The 23,576-nt window shown below is 32.7% G+C and overlaps 1 protein-coding gene across 1 annotated transcript in view; it reads right to left on the reverse strand.

Moving 5' to 3' along the window:
• Positions 1 to 23,576, reverse strand: part of LOC145277704 (uncharacterized) — a 43,441-nt gene that overhangs the window by 15,964 nt on the left and 3,901 nt on the right. Inside the window, exons 2-3 of the mRNA XM_080129404.1 lie at positions 19,464 to 19,742; positions 2,924 to 3,698 (exon numbers count right to left, since the gene is read on the reverse strand). Of these exons, the coding sequence (XP_079985530.1) occupies positions 2,924 to 3,698; positions 19,464 to 19,716 (1,028 nt within the window). The 5' untranslated portion in view covers positions 19,717 to 19,742. The remainder of the gene's footprint in view (positions 1 to 2,923; positions 3,699 to 19,463; positions 19,743 to 23,576) is intronic.

The raw sequence follows: 23,576 nt of genomic DNA on the forward strand, positions 1-23,576 counted from the left end.
ATTTTAGAAAACATTGATCATGCTAATACCATGGTAATCGCTGCAACACCTTAAAAAATGATACAAGTATTGCATTGATTCAATTTGTATTTAAAAACCTCAACAGTGATGTTATCGTCATTTACAGCTTTTTTTTTTTTTTAGACATCATAACAGTAACAATTTTCAAGCATTGGGCGAGGGAGAAGTTGTTTGGCAGACAGGAGTTTGATCGGTTTTATTCATTGGGACAATTGATGGTGCCGTTAGTCATGGTTAAGCAGATTAAATAAGTGATCTCTCCAGCGAATGAGGAGTTTATTGAAATTAGTGAGTGGTTAGACATTCTGGCTCAAGATGATTGGGCTACAACCATAGCCTGTCTTTGTGCTCAAATAGAGGAGACTGAAGTTTACAGGAGTCTCGAACAGCTAAGGCACATTCAATGTCTTCTTTTTTCCAGATTGTATTTTAGTAAGTTCAAGCAAAATGGGCATAAGTTTCATGGCATAATGATATGAAGTTGTCAGAATTATTACAAAAGGCTCAATTTTCCCTAAGAGATAATTGGAGAGAAGTGAGAGTGCATCGCTTGTTTGTAACCTACATGTCAGAAGGAACGATCACTTGTTTGACTCATTGAGAGTGGTAAGAAAGTGACATACATTGCTTTTGCTTGTTTAAGATTCAGCATTTGCGACAGCAGTTTTAACCAAATAAGCTGTACATTATCGTAGGCTTGGTAGACATTTGCTTGTAATTATTTGTTTGCCAGTTTAGGTATTATTTCAGTAGGCTCACTTGGATGAACAGGTGTAATATTGGAAGAACCGAAACATGTTATATCCCCAAGTCTGAAGCAATCCTGTGCAGCTTTTGAGCATAAGTTTACTGAACTTGTTTTAATTTGAAATCAATTTTTCTTACATAAAGAGTTAAAACAAAAAAATGTTATCAAAATTTTATGTACAATTTTGCATGAAGAAATAATTTTGCTGCTACAGCTTCATTTTTCATTTTTAATTAAAGCTGATAATATAATACCTGTTACACATCAGTAACAGGGACGTGATGGTGGCTCAGTGGTTTACGACATGGGCTGACAACCTGGACGTGCCAAGTTCAAACCCAATTCATTCCACAGAAACACTTTCACGTAGGGATGCTGGCAACCATCACATGATCCCTCCCATAAGTACCTGGTATCCTTCTAGAAAGAGTTCTTAATAGAAAGATATCAGATAAATGAATGCCAACAAAATCATCATGAATGATGCTAAACATAAAAAAAAAAAAAAATATGAATAAAGATTTATATGACAAATAAGATGTACATGGTGCGGATGATATTAATTTGCAATTTTCATCTAATTTTATACGTTTTTTTTTTTTGCTATCAATTTTTGTCTTTATGAAAATATTAATATTTCCATTCTTATTCTTGTAGAATAAATGATTACAGATAATTTTGAACGTCATTATTTGTCAGAAACAATGAATTCTCTTTATAACCCACACCGGTTGACAAAGATTTCAGATTTCCTCAGTTTTTAACAGGAGGATGGTAGAAAAGATTTTTAAAAATAAAAAATTCATGATTCAACCATAAGATAACATCAGAGAGAAAAATGCACAATCAATAATCTGAAGCCGTCAAAATGCTTAAGTTCATCAACAATGTTTAGGTGATCATTAATAACGAACCCAGGAAGGCAATGTGTGCCATTGCAAAGGAAAAGGGTGAGGAAATGACAATTCCTCCTAAAGCATATTATACCCAGATTGGCAAAACAGAAATAAAGTCCATATCTCCAGTAATTAGTTCTCATACATTGGAAACAGATTTGTTTTCAAATGAAAATTCATTTTTCTTTTAAAAGTTGCTATTTTCTGTAAGAGTACATTAAAACTCATACTTGAACATTATACCTCCAAATCACTATATGTGACATAAAGGCTGAGGGTCCATTGCAAACAAAATTTTATTAACAAGATTTGAGAGAAAGAGGGACAAATAAAAACCTGATCAGAAACAGGTTAGACGTCCAACATATCAGCATGTAAAGCTGCATATGATACTGATAAAAGGTCAGAGTGGTTGAAAATATCTAGATCACTATCAAGAAATTCAAATAATTTTCACTCTGCATGAAAAGTGGCTCAAGTATGTAAACAAGGTGATCGACTTTTGCTAAGAAAATAAACCACAGAACAGGTGACTGTTTCATCCCAAGACAATTCCAGAGTAATGCAGACAAAGTTTTCAAGGACAACCATGGTCTTCAGTGTTGTCATGAAATTCCACTTTTCCAAGAGGGTCACAGATTGAACACAGATACATTCATGTTTCAAGGTAGCAAAATCCTGGATCAACCAGATGGCTGAAGGAAAGTGGTATAGTTCAATGAAAAAAACTTTAGACAAAGGATGAGATAAAGGCCAGGACCACCAGAACTTCTGGATGCCAATGACAAAGACTTGCAGTGTGTTCAGAGTCTACTCCAAGCTTCATCAAGTCAAAATGTAGGTTCATTAAGTGAACTTGGCATAAAGACACTCTCAGCCAAGTTTGATGAATAAATCTCAAAAAATGAGATTTAGGTTTTCCTAAACAATAATCTTGTACAAATATCATCCGCACCCTTTAGATATGTCATTTGTGGCAATAACGGGGAAAAACAACTATTGATCTCAATCTCCATTTCCAAAACTTATGGAAATCGCTTTTCTCAAATAAACTCAATTCTTTCCACTGTTGTAGTTTGGATATCAACATTGGCTCAAGCAAAAACTAAATGATACCAACATTTTGATGGCAGTTTAAAAGAAAAATTTTCAAAGCAAATGCAATGAAGCAGCCCAATGTGAATATTCAAGTTACACAAAAGTTTGTTTAAATGTAAAACATTGTGGTATTTAATATAAGAAAATTGATATTACTTACTTGTGCATATTTCCAACCTCAGATTTAGCAGTGTCCACAGTCATTTTACTGAAAAAGACACTGCTCCGTAAAATACGCATCGCACTCTTTACACGATGCTTAGAGGTTTTCTTTGTTTCCCTGATGACAAGAGCAGATAGGGGTCGCGTAGGATCTGAGTTATGGGCGAATGTATTCATTTCTGCAGCAGGTTTACCTGCAGAATCACCGCAGATCTCCTCAGCACTTAATTTTTTTATTCGACTCAAGGCATTCAAATATGCTTCATTTTCTGCACGTTTCTTAGCCGGCATTGGACTAATACTCGATGCAGATGAGGCTCCAAAGGCAAGAAGCACATTCTCAAGTAGAATGTTAAATCGATGCTGATTTGTGGTAGAATTTGGTGGTATATATTTTAAACGATATAAAGCACGAGCAGCATTAACCGCATTCACAAACAATCGCTCAGCATTATTAATCGAGAATGATTTATCGCTTAGAAACATTTTCATCTTTTGTATAATAGAATATATTCGATTGCCGCTTGGTTCTGACCGGTTATTGCCGCTCTGATTCATTTCCACATCTCGATTCAGTTTAAAGCTCCTTTCGTCATTATATTGATCTCGGTTTTGTTCATAATTCATGACAGGATTATAATGGCGATTTTGAGCCTCGGATAAATTCGAGGTAGGTTGAAAATCATTATTGTTATAAGCCCTGTCAAACATAGGTTTACGGTCATAATTCATTTTAGATTGAACTGTTACAGTTCTACGGGAATCATCTCCCCCTGAAAAACAAAAGAAAAATAAAATGTGATAACTTTTCAAAACAGCAGAAAACAATGAAAAGGGAATTCATTTTTAATGAATACTTCAAAACAATGATATATAATTGACAGTATGCATTCCTTTTGGTTTCAAGACATCGCTATCAATTGTCCTCTTCTCTGAGGGAAAGTTATCAAATATCTCATTGAAGAAAAGTCAGGAACCAGCAATTTTTAAATTCTATGCACAATATAAAAAAACCTATTTTAACTATTTAGAAATTGCAAAGCTAATGATCAACAAATGTGTTTACAAATTTGATATACTCTAAGTGCACTTTTCTTAGAAAAGAGATACACAGCTCCATGAAGAACATTATCCATACCGACATACATATACAGTCACAAACACACACGTGTATTATATATGACAGACAATAGTCATATATATATATATATATATATATATATATATATATATATATATGAGCTGTAGAGCGGCTAAACACGTTTACATAGTTTTAAAAAGTAAAAATAGACAAAGAAATAAATATTTATTTATTTACTTACGCCCTAAAAGTAGAGGCGATATTTCTTAAGGAAAACTAATTCCAGGATCTCCTAGGAGGAGACGCTAATACCGAATATTTCATTACCGCAAAAAACTTTAAAAGCGATAAAAATAGCGAATATATCAGCAGGGACCCATAGCGTAACAGTATACGCACTCAACTATAAACCTACAGTTTGAGGTTCAAGCCCTATTACAGTCAAGCTACGCTGATGAGCTGTAGAGCAGCAAAACATATGTTCGTAGAGTTTGCTATGGTTGTTTTACGGCATATCAAACCTTTTCAGGTTATTTAATGCCGAATCCAGTTATTTTGGAAATAGTATTCATGTTGAATCCAATTATTTTGGAAATAGTATTCATGTTGAATCCAGTTATTTTGTACAAAGTTTTTATTCTTCAAGCTCTTTGTATCTTCAATCGCTAGTTTGTAGTGTTTGGTTTGATTTGGTTGCTTTTTAGTGGATTTTGTCGATTTTGTTTCCTGCTCTGCAGAACATGAATGAGTTTTGCAATGCGAGAGGGAAAAGGGTTACAGTGTTAATGTTTGGTACATTTTAAGTCGTACAGCACAGTCACATTGACATACCGGTTCTCGCCAGATCATCGAAGTTAAGCAACATTGAACCTGACCAGTATCAGATGGGAGATCACTTGGGAAGACTAGGCACTGTATGTACCATCGGGGAAGGTTGGGTGTGGGGCCAGCAGCCCCCCCCCCCCAAAAAAAAAAGAACTCCTTGCTACAAAAGCATCTACAAAGTTGTGGATGGCCTATGCCTCTCCAGGGGCTCAAGCGTGGCTACTGAGAGTAAAGAAGGCCGATGCACATGACAGGGTGATGTCATTATCAGATTCACTTGTAGGTATATGGTCTAGACTATCAGCAGCAGTTTTGTCTAGTTTTCAGTTTGCTGTCTAACATGGTGTATTCTTGCGTTGTTCCAAATTGCCAGGAAAATTATCCAAAAGGCCCCAAAGTACATATATTTTATTTTCTTAAATTTTCTCAATTTGGATACATGCCATTAGAAGGGAAAATTTTATTCCAACCAAATATAGTAAAGTAAGTAATGTTATTTGATAACATTGTTAATATAAATTAAAGTACTTTCATAACGTTTGATAACATTGTTAATATAAATTAAAGAAACAATACTATTTATTGCTAATACAGCAAATATTATGTTGATATTTTTAACTGTTTATTTTCTTATAAGGCTAAAAAGTCTATCAGGAAGGTTGAAAATTTAATTTAATTTTAGTTTTTAAAATTATAAACAAATAATTTTTACATGAGATTAATCGTCAAAATTAATTTTTAATAAAACCTTTCACTGAGTATTTCCAAATATTTTAAAATTCTATATTTTTTTTCTAAAGTTGGTTTGAAAATTATTCACCATTCGGCTATTAATGAAATTAGCTGTGACTGAACGTTATATATTAAAATTGATTGTTTCTTTTTAGAATTATAAACAAATAATTTTTACATGAGAATATTTGTCAAATATATTTTTAAAATTTACTTGCTTCCCCACGAGGGCAGTTAGATACAAGGTCGGTTTTTAATGTGAGAAAATCTAGCTCCCCAAAAAGGGGCACTCTGGATAGAAGCAAAACTAAAATAAAAATTGTCTCAGTCATAAAGGATTTCTCCTCCACTGACCAAGGACAGAACAAAAAGTGTAGCATCAGAACAGATACTACACTGTGATTATTATTGTAGATGTTTGTTTACTATCTTTTCTTAGATTTTAACAATAGTTTACATTATGGTATGAGTGTTTTCTTTGTTTTTAGGTATGTGAACATCATTTTCAGCCTGAGGATGTAATAAAGGAGAAGTTAAGATTCGATGATTAAACATTGTGAAATAAACACGCAAGACGAGAACATTAGTCCGCATAATCTCTAAATTTCCAAAAAATAAAATTCAACCCATGTGATTTTTCTCTAAATTAAAAAAATATTTCTGCACTAGTAACTTTTATTGTTTGTATTTAAATTTGTTTGATTTCAATTTTTTGTATTTTATCATTTGTTTTCATTCTTAAAATTATTTATCGTTTGTTTTCACTCTTAAAATTATTCATTGTTGGTGTTTAATGATTTTTAATTCTTTGTTTCCTAAATTCATAATTCACTTTTATCAGTATTAAATTGTGTATTGCTTTAAAATTACTTAATTTTACATAGATAATATTTGTATTTCATATTGAATAAAGTTCAGTTTCAGTATTAATCGAACGGTGTTCCTTTTTCTTTTTAAAAATGTTTTATTGCTTTTTTTCAAATGGCCCTCATATAGTACTGACAGTTTGACAAATCTTACCTACATTGCCTGCTGGCATTTTTCAGTTAACAAGCCTTCTTCTTACTCTCGGTGGCTGTGGCTCAAGGCTATAGATGGATGGGACATTTTAAGTTAGGAAATCAGTCAGGAAGTGGGGGAGGTAGAAAGAGAAATAAGGAGAAAAATGAGGAGAAGGTGGGTTGTTGTTTTTGGTTTTGCAAAACATAATTAAATTTTGCAAAAGGAAGTAAAAAAACAAAAAGCATCAATGTTAGGTGTATTTCGTCACAGGAAGCCAATAGCTTCAGATACCTGGTGCTACCAGATCAGGCTATGTAGAGTACGGTTTTAAAAAGTAAAATAAAAAAAAATATATAGATATATATTCACACACAAACATTTTAAGATTAAAACTCCTCTCTATTTTTCTCTCTTCAACCATCGTTTTCCTACATCCACCCCATTCCTCTTTCCCTTCCACCTCGCCCAGTTCTCTCATTTTAATGCATTAAAAGTAATGCCATTTACTCAAACTTTCAGTTTTAAAGTTATTGCGCCTAAGCAACACCAAATCCTCTCACCCACTTCCTCCAATATATATATTATAATAAAGCCATATTCCGATCTGCTTGTTTGTTTATATACATCATATATGATGTAGCAGATGATATATATTACATGTGCAGTAGGGTCATTCCGTGTCAAATCATCCAGAAATATGGGATTTTGAAACCCATATCCCCCAGAGCTGGCTGTAATCTGCACTGCAGATAGACAATATAGGAACTAAGAAATCCTGAAAATTTGAGCAAGCGGTTCCCGATTTAGAGCATTTTTTGTTTTGGCGTTAGTCACATAATGTGACGCCCAGGCGACAATTTTGCGATGTCATTTCTTTGAATATTTTCTGATTGGAAGATCGTATGGCTCTAAAAATTCACACGGGTAATTTTTATGATCAAAGGAATCCAAAAATGGCATCAGATTTTCTCAAAAATGAAGCCTTAGAGATATTAAGAGTTTTTGGATTTTTTTCACATGTGCCCCAAAATCGAATAAAAAAAAAAAAAAAGAGTGTGGCTGGCATGGTAACGCATTACTTTTTTCACACATTGTTTTTAGACATAATAAATTGTCTCTGGAATAAAAATGGTTAAAACGTTCTGGTTTCATTCTCTCAGTTTGTTGAAAGTCAGGTATATTTTTGATAATAATGAAAAATATTCCCTCCCCCTATTGGATGTGATAATCAGTTTAGACATGTATTAAACTTATGTCACATCTTAATTTTGGAATAAGTTTTGGAGTAAGCCAGATACTAAAACAGTTAAGTTCCAGTAACAATTTTAACGACTTAGCTGTCTTCAAGATTAGTTGATGAGGGTTGGAAACACCAAGCTAGATAAAAGTATGTTTTTTTATAAGAAACCAGTAATAAGATGGTAAAAATCTTAAACTTCTAGTACTATCTCAAGCCAACAATTTTGATTAAGAAACTTCTTGAGAAACTTTTTAACCCTCAAAAGACGTGTGTGGGAGGGGGGGGGGCATTTGTCGCAACTTTTAAAACTTTTGTTTATATTTTCCTGAAAACATGATTTTTTTTTTGCTCCGATTTTCTATATAGCTTCCTGAATATTTCTAACCCTCATAAAGTGTGAAAAAAAAAAAAAAAAAAAAAAAAAAAAAAAAAAAAAAAATCAAATTTACAAAATAATTTTTCTCCAGGGGTGTATCCTTGAGAGTAATCCCTATCCAATTTTTCAGAAATTCCAAAATAATAAAAGTGACCTAAAATGATCAAAATACAAAATTTTATTGCTTTTCATGATGGGGATACTCCAAACTATGTGGAATCTATCTGAAAACATAAAAATTTTGATTATAGCAGCAAAACTTGACAAAAAAAAAAAAAAAAAAAAAAGTAAAAAAAGATTTCTTTCAACCATACTTCTTGAAGTCACTGCACATTAACAAAATGCAAAGCACTGCTAATTTTTGTTGATATGCGATCTAAGACTAAGGAACACAAAGATATAAAATTGTTTCAATTTCTTGTGTTTCGTGGGGTTTAGACACATTTTTTAAATTCTGGGTAAAGTTGAGTGTCACAAGTTTGACTATAATCGGTCCAAAGTACTTGAGAATCTATCAGACTTGGAGCAAGGAATTGTTGAGACATCGTTGTAGAAAGTTGAACTGAAAGAAAATGAAGGTGAATTATCAACCATTTGCTCCATCACAAACAATATTTCCAAAATATTGTTTGTGATGGAACAAAATATTGTTTGTGATGAAGCAAAGACCACAAAGAGTTGTAGTGGATATTTACAACACAAGAGGTCAAAGGTGAACGATCAATATCTGTGCACATGGCAAAAAATCTGGAGGCAAAAGGGTATAATGTAACACCAGGTCACTTTCTTTGTTGTCAGTGCACAAAGAAATATGTGAGTCTGACAGTTGATGACACAATGGATCTAGACTACGAATCTATGAGTTCTGTGAAAACTTCACAAAAAACCTTGAATGCGAAACTGGTATCCATGGATGTTTCCCCTGTAGTTCTGCACAGTGTTGCTTCTCATAGCCGTGTTCATAGCGTCAAAAGGAAGTTAGAACAAACTGTTGAAACATTCAAAACTGACATATCCATGGTGATAAAGTTGGCGTTGGTGAACTGAATGTGCAGAATAAATGCCCAGTGAAACAGACACCAGAGAAAAAGCAGAACTGGATCGATTACATTATCTGATGAAAGAGAAGTTAAAGAGCACTTTAACTCCAAATCATGACACTTGCTCCGGATTTCGTGAATACAGCTCCAAATTCTTCAACTCGATTTTTCCCGGAGACAGTCGACATGATAATACAAATGTACGAGAATGATGAATATAGCCGCCAAATATCAGGCAAAAAGGACTTTGTTAGTATAGCAAAGGGTGTTCGCAAACAAAACACTTGATAGTGTGTAATTTGCATGAATTGTATGTTGCAAGTGGTGTGTTTTAGCTGGATCTACACATTCTGCTCTGTGACATACATCAGAATGAATTATTTCTTGTAGATGCCATGAAGTGGAACATCATTGACAAAGGTTTGATTTCAAAGTTAATCTGTGATTCTTCTAACAAAGAGTGTATGATGCACCACTCTGAAAATTGCCCTGGTAGAGTAGCATTGCAGAAAATCTGATGCCATTTTTGGATCCTTGAGTCAAAAAAACTTACCACTTGGAGTTATGTGCTCAAATTTTCAGGATTTCTTAGTTCCTATATTTTCTATCTGCAGTGTAAACTACAGCCAGATCTGGGGATATGGCTGTTAAGCCCTGGATGATTTGACACGGAATAACCCAGTACAGGTCATAGCACATGATGTCATAGCAAAAAGAGTTTAAATATTGTAATAAAATCGTATGTTGATCAATTAAAAATCCATTAATTTGAATTACAAGATATTTAAATTAGGGAAAAAATTCAATTGTTAATGTTAATTCCATGTTCAGAACCATTACATGGTTGAAAAAAAAAAAAAAAAAAACATCCTTAAATCAAAAGGTAGTTGTGATTGTCTACCACAATCACAAGTTGTATTGCAGTTGCAAATTTCATTGAAATCCCATTTCAAAATTATTTAACATTTCCAAATCTCATGCCACCAATCATTTTTTTTCAATTTTGAAACACTATTTAGATTATAATAATTAGGATCTTTTTTTTCTTTTAGACATGCCAGAAGCAGTTTGGCATGGATGGTGGTTTTCTGTAAGGTGGCATGGATGCAAGTGTTATCTTCCAGAACATAATTCTAATCTATTGTAGTTTTTAACCCTTGAAAGAGCCATTTCATCAAAAAAAAAAAAAAAAAAAAAAATCTCAATTCTTTATAAATAAGAAAACTTTCCATGTTGACTTCTATTTGAAAGACATACCAGGAGGTCAACAATTACATCATTTGTAGACATTTATGCTGACGACACTACCATTTATGGTACCACATCTAAGACAGTAAACGAGCAAGTACTCTCCAATTCTCTCTCCTCTGATCTTGAGCATGTAGTACAATGGGGAAAGGAGTGGCTGGTTACTTTTAATGCATCTAAAACCAAGCTTCTCTCTTTACATCATCAACATTTTAATCCACATTTGTCATCAATTGAAATGAATGGCTCTCGTCTTCAGGAGGCCTCAAGTTTTGACAAGCTTCTGGGCTTGACCATTACTCCTGATCTTAAATGGAACACGTATATCAAATCTGTTGCCAAGGCCGCTGGAAAAATGGTGGGATCTTTCTATCGATCCAGTAGATATCTCACTGCTGATGCTATTCTCTATCTATATAAGAGCCAGGTACGTCCAAGGATGGAATACTGTTGCCACATCTGGGCAGGAGCTGCTAGAAAGGACTTGTCCTGCCTTGATAGAGTTCAAAATAGACTTCGTAGCCTCGTAGGAGATGTCCTTTTCTCCTCCTTACAACCTCTATCTCACAGAAGAGATGTTGCGAGTTTGTCTCTGATGTATCGTTATTTTCATGGAAAGTGTTCAACTGAGCTTCAATCTATGGTCCCCCCTCGCCAAACTTTCACAAGAAACACTCGTCTAGCTGTAAACACTATCAATAATTTCCCCCACTCTTTATCTGTACCTAAACCTAAACGTAGATTCCATGAACAAAGCTTCTTTCTTAGAACTGCACGCCTGTGGAATTGTCTTCCGTTTTCCTGCTTTCCGGCTGACTACAATATGGTTGTGTTCAAGTCTAAGGTAAATAAGTTCTTGATGAGCCGTTCCATATAAGTTATTAAATTTACCAAATTTTCATTACTAATGATTACTATATTGACCAACTTCTACTGTACACTCTTTAACCCTTATCCTTGAGTGGCCTCTTGGCCTTGATAATGTGGTGATGCCTTTGTAAAAAAAAAAAAAAAAAAAAAAAATTATAATACAAGTAATATTAGTTATTAGTCATTAGAGTAACTTTATCAAATATAGTGTCATTCAAAGTACTTTTCATTGTTCCTCTAATAGCAGAAATCTGAATGGTAGTGAATAGTTGTATTTAGGAATAGGTTTGTCTTTATTCAAGTGCAGTTCTTGCCTTTGAATAATGGTAAGAACATTATCATAAATTCGTTTTTTATCAAAATTTAGTTGAACTTTTTCTGCTACCGATTCTCCAGAAATTCTTTGAACAAAATCCTTTAAATTATCCATTCTTTGTTCAATATTACCCACATGTTTAGCTACTTTTGAAATGGTGTCTTGGAACCAACATGTAAATTCAGTTGCAAAGGAGACCAAGACAAAGAATAACTTTTTTGTAACAACATTTCCTTATTCTTGTCATGGCTGTGATGTCTCACATGATCATTCTCCTTTTTAGAGAATTTTTTTTCCTTGCTATAACATTGCTTCACTCACATCTTGGTATTTGCATATAGCCATCTGTGCTATGATACACTTTTAAAGCAATTTCTATTTCACTTTGAATGTCCAATTGCTTATTCTTAATATTTTCATAAGTAACAATTTCTGATAATATAGAAGTACACTTCTTGAAAGCTTCTCCATGTGTATTAAAACAGTTGAAATCATTTTGTCTTCAAAGTTTAGACAGCATGAGAAAATTGTGAAAATATCTTTGTTCAAAGGAAAATATTTTCTTTAACCGTTTGAAAATAACTTTTGTTATTTTCATTCTCTTAGCTCAACATGCCAATGATACAGAGTACTGTTTGCAACTGTTTCAATGCAATAAAAAGGAATTTTAATGTCAATATGTGACAATGGACTTCACCCTGGAGTAAAATCGACAGTCAACTGAGTGTACAGCAACAAAAACAAGACTGAATCGGAACAAAAATTAAAATTGCCCCAGTATAGAAGTTGAGAACTTCACTGACAGGACAGAATATCCAGTCTAATGGCAGACTCAGCATGCAGAATAAATAATTTATATACACTATAACACATTGATTTTAAACTTTGACATTTTTCATCATAAAAAATAAAATAAAAAATAACTTCAAGAATTTGCAATTTGTTCCAATTTTATAGGCTTAATGACAAGTTTCATGTTTTAATAAACTTGACAAGAATTCCTCTTGTATTTTGCCAATTTCTCTTCACTATCTGACATTTTTAAAGATGAGGAGGACAATGCTTTTGTCATAAAATAGATATTTGTGAAAGTATGTTCATTTTTCCCAGCAAGGAGAAAGAATCAGGTTTTCTTAAAACCGATTCCATAGTCAGATATGCTTCTGCTTCCTTCTGTTCCCCATGTTTGGTTGAAAGCACCAGTTTTAAGTAGAAATAAAACTGACAAAGATTTTTACAAGATAAAATGAAAAAAAATTCATGTGTATAAAAATTAAATACAGTTAATAAAAGACTGAATGCATTTTAGGAAATTCTCTTTTCCCAACATTTTTCAAATTAATATTTAGCAGAGGAGTAATAATAAAGGAAACCTGAAAACACAATTATAGATTCATGGAAATCCTTAGAATGGTTTCATAAGTGATTGCACCCAACTTGTCCATTTACTGATCATTGTAAACAAGCTGAGTAGAACCAAACTTTAATTCCAAAATTCAATTTTGGAATTAGAATTACAGCATTTACATACACATGATAGAACATGATTGATTCAATTCAATACTTTCATAAATGTTAGTTGAAAGATTCGAGAGAAATTTATAATGGACAGAAAACAAGGATATGTGTGTACTCTTGCTTCTAAAAGTGCTGAGTACCCTATTACTAGATTTTAATACTTTTCAAGTTAAAAAAAAAAAAGAAAAAAAATACTATAATAAATTGGATTCCCTGTAAAATTTTACTTGAGAGAGTTTAATCGTTATATAAGGCTTGGTTTTCAATTGCATCCTCAGTCAGATTGAAGGGCCACAAATATACTACAGATTTATAAAATGAAACAAAAAGATTTTTCAACAAAATTGCATATCTCGCCATGTTTTTTTTTTTTTTTTTTTTTTTTTCATAATTAAAGTGGTGGTTTCATTTTATATTTCTTCACCAAACCGTTTCGAATGAACTTTGAATAACTGGGGCAACCAGAGAGCTTTGGTAAGAGATTTTCAACCAAAACACATCATCCTTTTTGACTTGATAGCCATAGGTAATTCTCCTGTAACTTCATCTTGCAATAGAGTTAAGGGTATCTGTGGCTAACTGCAGTCAAATACCGCTAAACGATGCAAGACTAGAGGAAGATTTTAAGCAGCTGCAATCCATAGTCACCTTAACGGGTCAAAGCAGCTGCACACACAAAGTCCACATTGCCTTTTGCCAGCAGAGAGCAGAGTTATCTGATGGTAAAAAAAAAAGGAAATATGCCAATCAACCGATGATCAGATCAGTTTTATGGAACTACTGTGAAACCCCAACAGTTAGAGCCTCTGATGATCTAAATAAGTTTTTGACTAATTATTTTTAATTATGAATTCTTTGAATTCAGCCGCTTGTACATGTCAGCAACACAGGTGTTCAGAGCACCCCACCCTTCATAGTGTTTAGCTGAAGACATGGTCAAAGTGAGTCTTGAATTCCAGTCAGACTTCAAAATCTACACTTTTCAAAAGTGGAAATTGTAAGTATATCGTAATTGCGGTCATGGAAGCTCAAAATCATTATACTGGGTCTGTAACAACAGACCTTTCAAATTAAATTGATGGGAATCAACTCAATCAATCCTAGGTGATGTGACAAGAGATTGAAGTTGTAGAAAACAAATTGGCAGTATTATTTTAATGATTACAGTACACTTGGTTGTAAGCGGTCAGGGAGGAAGGATATTTAAGATAATAATCAGAAAACTCCCTAAACATTAACGACCATTCTCAACCAAGGGGCATTTTTTATGCCGATTCACTTTATTCATAAGCCCTTTAACACTTGTGATATCAAAAGTATGTGAGCTCCAAATTTTTATCAGATCAGACATTTAGCATCCAACCAACCAATAAAAAAAAAACTGAAAAATAAAACATTCAAACAAAAATAATGACTTGCATGTAAATACATGAAAATGATAAAATGGAAAAAATGTTTTTATTATCTGGATACTTTTAATTATAATAAATCAAAAATCTATAATAAAAAAGATATTTCTGGTGTCTAATATATTACTCCATCTAACTTAAAAGAATACAAAAATGTCAAAATCAGCTAAAAAAACATGTTTAAAAAATTAAAAAACATGCTCTGAAAACTCTAAATAGATACTTGTCAAAGAATCTTTATACAAAGAACCATTATCAATTTTTTTTTTGTCTAACTTTTTATGCAATTTTAATTTGAAAACTAATACAAATTACTAAAATAATCTCTTGCCTCTCTAGATACATGAAAATTATCTCCCCAAAGAAAAAAAAAATTGGATCAACTAAGATGTATTGATTCAATCTGCACATATTTAGAAATAAAAACATGAAATACCTAGACAAACTTGGCATGAACACATCTAAAAACTGTACATAGATTTTCAGTATACATTTTCAAGAGCTTCTCCAGACAAAATTCAGGGTTTAAAACAAAACTCTATATCAAAAGAATGATATAATACACTAAAAAACTCAGTAATTAACAGAAAAAGTTACTTTCATTTGTCCCTTTATTTCATAAAGTAGTTTTAAAGGAAGTTCTCTACAATAACACGCAACAAAACTCGTCAACTATTTACAACTTAAGCTCACCACGACACTTCTGCTTACTTTGTCAGTGACTTTATATTATTTTCAGTTCTTGATTGGTTTGAAGCTTCTCTTTAAGCTTAGCCAGTTGATTTTTTTTTTTTATTTCACAAGCTGAGTTTCTGAAACACTTAATCAAGAGTCAAGTTACCAGAATTCTGCTTTCAGAGCAAGGTATCTGCTGATGAAGTTAATGACATCACTTTTCAGTCTCTTTTTCTTGTTCAATTCTTCTACTTGCCTCATGATCTTTCTCTTGAGTTTTTGTTCATCTGTCTCTTTCTTTGTTTTTCCAGGTACATTTCATACTTGACCATGGAGCTTGAAACAATGAGGGGGTTGTTTATTGGTACTTGACATACCCTTCCTGCTGCCTTGATTGGGTCACAGATGATTCTCTGTGCCACTAGTCTCATCCTTCATGTTCTCCACCTATTTCCTTGTTTACTGAGACTCCTCTCTCAATACCGACTTGGCTATGAGAGAGTACAAGAACAGCCGGTTAAACCAGTCATCTTCACTAATAATATGAAAATTTCTATATGTCATTTCTCTCTCTCTCGCTCCATATATATATATATATATATATATATACATACATACATACATACATACTCGGCCACGCATTGCTATGGCTCAGTTTGTGTAAATGGAAACCACCACCACAAAAAAAAAAAAAAAGTTTTTTTTCTAAATGACAATTTGACAGTTTATTTTTTTATTAAGGAATTAGTATGGCAAACTTTTTTTTCATGATAGAAAAATATCCGCAAGTTAATACAGAAAATAGTTATGTATTTATTTATTTGCAGACTTATCCTCATCTCCTATAATAACTGGAGTGAGAGAGAGAGAGAGAGAGAGAGAAAAGGAGGGTTGGAAAGAATATATATAGGGAAAGAGGAAAAAACTGCTGAAGTGTTGACGCCATAAAATGTATGATTTTTTTTTTCAGCATAAAAAGAAATGTACAGAGAGGGCGAGGAAATAAAAACTGCTTTAGATAACAATAACACTGAAATGATTTTTTTTTGGTATAAAAAGTAATGTAAAAAGCAAGCAAGTGAGCAAACAAGAGAGGAAATAACCGTTGTAGGTAGTGTTGATGCCGTAAAATGTATGGGTTTTTGTTTTTTTTTCGACAAAAAAAAATGTATCAAGTGAGCAAGCAAGAGGAAATAAAGGTTTGTTTTTTCCTTCGGCATCGCCATGAAATGTTTTTTTTTCTTGAGCATAAAAAGAAATGTAAAAAGCAAGCGAGTGAGCAAGCATGAGAGAGAGAGAGCAAACAAGTAAGCAAGCAAGTTGGGAAGAATATATATAGAGAGAGGGGAATACAAACTGATGTAGATATTGTTGATGCCGTAAAATGTAAGAAAATGAACGCAGCAATTTACTCAGAGGGCAAAAGTAGGTATCATTGCGGTGCCATATTTGAATGGTACATTAGCGTTCATTTAGCATGCAAATACTGTTAACCCAGAATATAGGAATGGTGAAAACTCAGCCAATCAGAATGAGCAGAATTAGTCTGGGGAGACTATTTTTGAATCAGAAAAGGGAAAGATTGTTATGTCTGAGTTTATGATCCAGTTATGAAGAGTGCAAGCACAATATGTGTATAATGTGTATATTTCTTCTCTGTTAACTGGGGGATATAGGAGAACGTCATATTAAGAGGAAAAAATAGAAACTACTTCCTTTAAAGATGGTTGCGATTGTGATGATGTTGCTCCTAGGATGAAATGTAGGATTTTATAATGACTAAATGTATCTAAAATTTCTAAAGTTGCATAAGATAGTGGCTAATAGTCTAGACATAATGAATTTGTATGTGGCATCTGTTGTTGCAAACATACGGTACTACGTTCCAGAGGGGAATTTCTGCAATCAAAATATTATATATGAAGATATACCCCCAAAACCTCTGGTTTTGATGGAAGGAAGACTAAAACTTGCTGCTATGGTTTCAAATAATCTGAAATGACAGCAAGGGAAGACTTGATTCCAAATATTTCTCATATGTTATATCTCCTCTCTTTTGGAAATAGGGTATGATTATGAAGATCTCCAGTATCAAATAATCTTTATACACTGAAATTTACTTTATGCAAGAAAACCAAAGATGGGAGATATGAGAAATATTTGGAATCAAGTCTCCCATTGCTGTTATTTCCGATCATTTAAAACCATAGAAGCAAATTTTAGTGTTCTCGCCATCAAGGCCAGAAGTTTTAAGGAAATATCAGATATCGCAATTTGCAAAACTAGGAAAACAAATGACTATGATTGTAACATTTTATGGCTGAAAAAGTGCCAAAAATAGGCTCTGGATGATTCCCTTAATGTGCAACCTTAAAGGCAAATGTCATATGGCTCACTACACAATTCAGGTCATTATCTTTTCAACGAGCTTTCACTTGTTAAATTCTGATCAATAGCCGCTGAGATTTGGAACTTATAAAATTGCCCCCCCCCCCAAAAAAAAGTGATATATCTATATATGGATATATCTATATTGGTAGCCAAATTGAATACTGAAATGCTCATATCTTTGGTTCCATGTGTTGCTATCAAGGAAAACATATGACATTACACATTATAATGGATTAGATTATTGTAATGCCCTAAATAAAAAGTTAATTAGCTACTACAGATTATGAAAAAGCCAAAACCCGATTGATCATTTGCAAAATATATTAACAGAAATATTTCCTTGTCTTAACTGTTTGATATTGCTATGTATATTTAAACACATTGAGAAATGAAAAATAATTTGTAGAATGTAAAACAGACAAAATTGGTAGTTTGTCTGGATTTTTATTTATTTATTTATTTTTTAATTTTAGGAGAGAATTCAACTAATATTTAAAATAAAATAACCAAAATAAAATTGCAAATTTTATACAATTTTTATATTTGTGTCATGCTTCGGTTTGAAATAGCATTTACCTTGCTAAGTGAGCATACTGAATGAAAACATCAAAATACTATTTTAATTTTTTTTTATTTTCAAAGGAGAAAAGAAAAAGTCAGATAAACATCAATGAAATTGCAGGAGCACTATCGTTGTCAATTAAGAGAATTATGGTTTCAACCAGGTCAGTGAGAGTTGAGGGTGTATTGTATAAAGAGAAATGATACGAGGGATGATTCATGTGTATCTTATAGACAAACTTAGTTTTTAGTTCTTTAGTAACTTTTATAAAATATATTGAATTCATTTTACTTATTACTAGCAGGACTACCCGGCATTACCCAGAACAAATGTCTAACATATTTCTATTAAAACTTCTATCTGCCCCCCCTCCACTATACCCATTTTCTCCCTCACTCTTCCCACCTCCTCTTTCTCTGCCAAACTCATTCCTCACTCTATACATACACTTTTATACATTTCTCGATCAAAAAGTTGACATAAGCGAATTAATTCCTTGATTAATAACGCAGTTACTTCCCTTTAATAAATAATCTGACTGGAAAGCAGATTCCTTATCTCTGAAGAAATCTGGTCATTTAGGGTAAAGAATGTACCTTTTCTAAATTTAACATTATTCATCCAGGGACATGCCAATAAAAAAGTACCAATTTTGTGAGTATCTGTTTTGTTGTTTGAGTTTTAGCCAGACATACAAACCTGCAACCGCCTTTTATATTATAGAAGAAAACAGAAGATTAATCGGATATATATATTTTAAAGCTCGCCACTCGAGAAATGTTGAATACATGCAATTAGTAGAAAAAAATAATGTGCAAATCACTTAGAGGCAAAAAACATATGCAGTCACATGAAAATTGAAGCTTGTATATGTGAAAAGTTACAATTCTTTAACTTCCAGAGTATTCACTCATTTTTTATAGAGAACCAAATTCCCTCTTTGAAGCAATGTGCCTAAAAAAGTTCAAAGTGAAGAGTTCTTTTCAACAATATTGCTTGCAACATCAGCACACAGCCTTAATGCATAACACAGACATTTTATTTAAGAAAAAAAAAACAAAAAAAACTCTTTCCTGCTACTCTGATAGTGGATATTTTACTATCACAAAGAAAAATTTAACGATTTTTTTAAAATAAAATATTTGCATTTTAGCAGGATTTCAAAACAGTTTATTCAAAATTTTCGAAGTTTAATTCAGACAGTAATATCAGATTAGAAAGCTATTTTTAAAAGAAAAAAAAAACAAACTTACTCTTGTCATGTTTGAGAGCATCGAATAATTCAGAGGATTTTTGCTGAATCCATTCATTAGTAGCTGTACACGATCGTTTCAGTTTGGTGACATCTTCATAGGCAAAATCTCTGTCCATTCTACCACTACGGCTGCCCATCATAGTAGTACCTCTGTTGTAATTACCAGAGCTGAATCCAAATTTACTTCTTCCAGAATTATTCAGGCCTAATTTTTCACCTCTCATTTGGGAAACACTACTTGGTCGATACATCTTTCCAATTAAAGGACGTAAAATATCTGTGGAGGGGGAAAAAAAGACAAAGTTATGTTTTTTTATTGTTATCTAAAAAAATAAAATCTCATTTTTCCTTGAAAATAAAATCTATTATAAAACTCAAATCATCTTGCTTGAGCATTGAAACTGTATCCGCTTAAAAATTTACACATAACATCTACCTTTTTTAAAACTGAAGATAAAAAACTAGGTTTTTAGCATCCAAAATTTTTAAAACAATTTGAATTTGTATTTTCATTACAAGTTGGAATTGTTTTTAAACCGAAACAAAAACGTTTTTCTAATAATATTTTTTTTTTTTTATATAGGCATCACCACTTATCAAAGCCCAGGGGTCACTTGAGGATAAAGGTTAAAGAGTGTACAGTAGTCAATTAGACAATATAGTAATTGTATGGAATTCGTGGAAATTCATTTGTTACGCTATCCAGAAAAATATCAGCTGTATTAAAACATTTGTTGATTCAATATATTTCTCACCCTATGAAATTTCTATGGGTTCTTTCTTTTTTACCTATTTTGTCCAATTACTTTCTGATATACATAAAACTATTGCTTATACAGAGCAGAATGAACACCAAATAAATATTACTGTGGCATTGGTTTGTTTTCATTCCATAACAGCATAAAATCAGTGTGGTCTTATAAACTGTTCTGAGGCGCCCTTATTATCACAAAGAATCAATTTTTTTATATACTAAAATGCACATTGTACAGGTCCACTAAAAGAAAAAATAAATAAAAGAAAGCGGTTTCGTTTCATTTTGATAATAATTTGCTGAAAAACTTGAGAAAAAAAATCAAGCTACGTTTCGTTTCATTTTTAGATTTTTGAGAGATTACCATGACACCAAGCGATCGTCTAATGTTAGCCATGTTTTTTTCAAATTAAATTTTATATATATATATATATATATATATATATATATATATATATAGTAATAAATAGTAATATTTACAACTGGAAATAAAAATAGTTCTAATTAAGGCTTCTTAATTTGTACTAGAAATGTCCGCAAGACCCGTGGCACAGTGATTAAAGTACTTAGAAAATCAATTGTAAAAAGTGATATTCTCCTGAAGGTTCAATCCTCAGTGTGGATGAGCGAAAAATAGAAATGTGAATTATTTAGAACTTCTGTTCAGTAATGGCTGATGAAACAAGAGCATCCAAGTGAAGTAAAATTTCTGAGTTTGACAAGATACACCTTAGACACCTCCAAAATTACCCCGCACCATATCTAACACGATGTAACTTTATTATGAATTAATATTATCAATATAACTTTTGTACCATTTAAAAGAAGGGCAAAATAAACTAGTAATAATTAAAAAAAAATTTTTTCATCGTACGAAAATAATGAAATTGCTAGACGAAAATCGTGTTTACATAATTGCGCTTTAAAATAACGTTCCCATGTAGTAAGTATTCCAAAAATGAAAACCTACCTGTGTTTAATAAATCTAACAAAATTCAACTAATGGTCAGATTTTTGTGAAATTTTCGATACTTATTCATTTTAGAATGAAATTACATATAAAATGCAGTTTCTGTAAAAATATATGGGGGAAATTTTTTTTTTTTTAGTGCGCGTCCCCCTCCCTTATATTTATTTTTTTTTTCGAAATTTGAGCAAAATATATTTACATTGATCAAAATTTCTATTCATTATGAAACATAAGAGTTCAAATAAGTAAAAAATATTTTTAAAAAATGTTGCAATTAAAAAATTGATATAAATTGTTTTTTTTTTTTTATAAATAGCGTCTTTTCTAAATCAGTTGAACTGCCATGAAAAAGAAACTTCCTAAAAATTAATTTTTAAAAGATCAAAATTCCATTATTTTAAAATGTTCCATTACTACATAGATTTTTAATTGTTAATTTTTTTTTTTTTTTAAATATTAAGTTACTAGCAGAACCCATTAACCATTATAAATAAAAATTAAAAAAAAAATACTCATCGTCAAACTTTGGTACTTGTGCAGTTTAAAGTCGGTTTTTCAGGAGTCTCGGTGGACAACACCTGGCGAATGAGGGAAACCGTCGGATTATACCGACTGAACAAAGACAAACGCAAACGAACAGACATTAAAAATACTAAGAAAAAAAAAAGTAAAAGAAAGATTTCAAAAGGAAAAATAAAAGAAAGGACAGAGTATCATTGTGCCAAACTTTTTTTTTTTTTTTTTTTTTTTAAACATTTTCACCCCAAACAAGGCACATTGCCACTTTGTTGTAGGGGGCTACTATCAGGGACATGAGCATCAGGGGTACTGTGTCGGTTCACGTTGTACTTGAACTTCTGCATGTACAGTCGGGAAAGCAGGGACCCAGAAAGGAATTCCAAAGTCTAGCGGTTCTGGGGAAGAAACTACTGGAGTAGAAGGCTCTCTTGCATCTAGAGATCTTTACTGTGAAGGGGTGGGATTTAGCTGCTTGTCGGGTTTGTTGGGGGTATTTACGTTGAGGGGGCACAAGTGCTTGCAGTTCGGAGAATTCACCGTTAAAGTACTTGTAGAACAGGCAGACGGATGCAACATTTCGTCGATGTGACAGAGGCTGAAGTTTAGCCGACTTCAGGACCTATCAGATTGGCGACTCTTTTGAACCTTGTCTAGGAGTGAGAGACTAGTGGCAGATCGACCAGCCCAAATATGACAACAATACTCCATACATGGGCGAATGGTGGCCTTATAGAGGTATAGGATACTTTTAGGCATTAATAGCTTTCTAGTACGGTAGAGAGAACCCACCTTCTTCGCAGCGGTCCTGGCAATGTTCTCAATGTAATTGTTCAAACTCATGTTTCCTGTGAATGTTAGGCCGTGAGTTTAAAAGATGTACTTTTAGATAAATGGTCATTGGCCATTGCTATTGGCGGTAAGGAAGGTTTCTTGTAATTATTGAAGGAAACCAGTTTAGTCTTGGCAGCATTGAAGGTGACCATCCATTTTTGTCACCATTCCACTACAGATCGGAGGTCATCCTCTAGTGTTTCTGCCACTTCTTTAGATATGTGTTCATTTGTTTTCCTGTCGTGTCTGTTATAGAGCGTGGTGTCGTCAGCATATATACCCATCTCACAGACAATTTTGTCAGGGAGGTCATTTATGAATATTAGGAATAACAGAGGGCCAAGGATAGACCCCTGAGGCACTCCCGCATTTATATCATATTGTTTAGATGTACGACCGTCAAGGACAACCTGGATTTTTCTCTTATCTAAGAAGGATCTAATTATGTTATGTATTCTTCCAGTGATACCGTATGATCTGATTTTTCTGAGAAGACCCTCATGCCATACCCTGTCAAAAGTCTTAGATATATCTAGAGCTACCGCTCTACCCTTCCCTGCTTTGTCCAGTGACTGGTATATTAGGGCAGGTCTATTTTGGAACCCTGGTGAGGCAATGGTGATGATAGTTGGGGTTTGACATAGAAAAGACCTACACAAAATATTTTTCTCCAAATCGTTATCTTTGCTTGAGGAAATGACTTTAAAAGTTGAAAAATTGAAGCAATTAAAAGTTTTTTTGGTGAATTTTTAAGAACGTCCCGTCATCAAAACAATCCATACTGTTAAGAAAATGGAATCATTATCTAGAATATATTTAAAACCATGTTTTTAAATAAAATGAGTGAGGATAATGAATTAATAAAATAAATAATAAGTGTAAAGGCAAAATTATGTTTTTTTAAATAATAACCAAAGTTCGCTTTTTCATTTCAGGAACTTTTTTTTGGTGGAAACATTTTAGATTTCACCGCCGCAAAACATGCTCGTTATTGATATTGAAACTTAACGTTTGTTTATTATTTAATTTGAAAACAT

The sequence above is a fragment of the Euprymna scolopes genome, chromosome 1, assembly GCF_053919585.1.
Source record: "Euprymna scolopes isolate OS-2025 chromosome 1, ASM5391958v1, whole genome shotgun sequence".
In the NCBI taxonomy this organism is placed as follows: Eukaryota; Metazoa; Mollusca; class Cephalopoda; order Sepiida; family Sepiolidae; genus Euprymna; species Euprymna scolopes.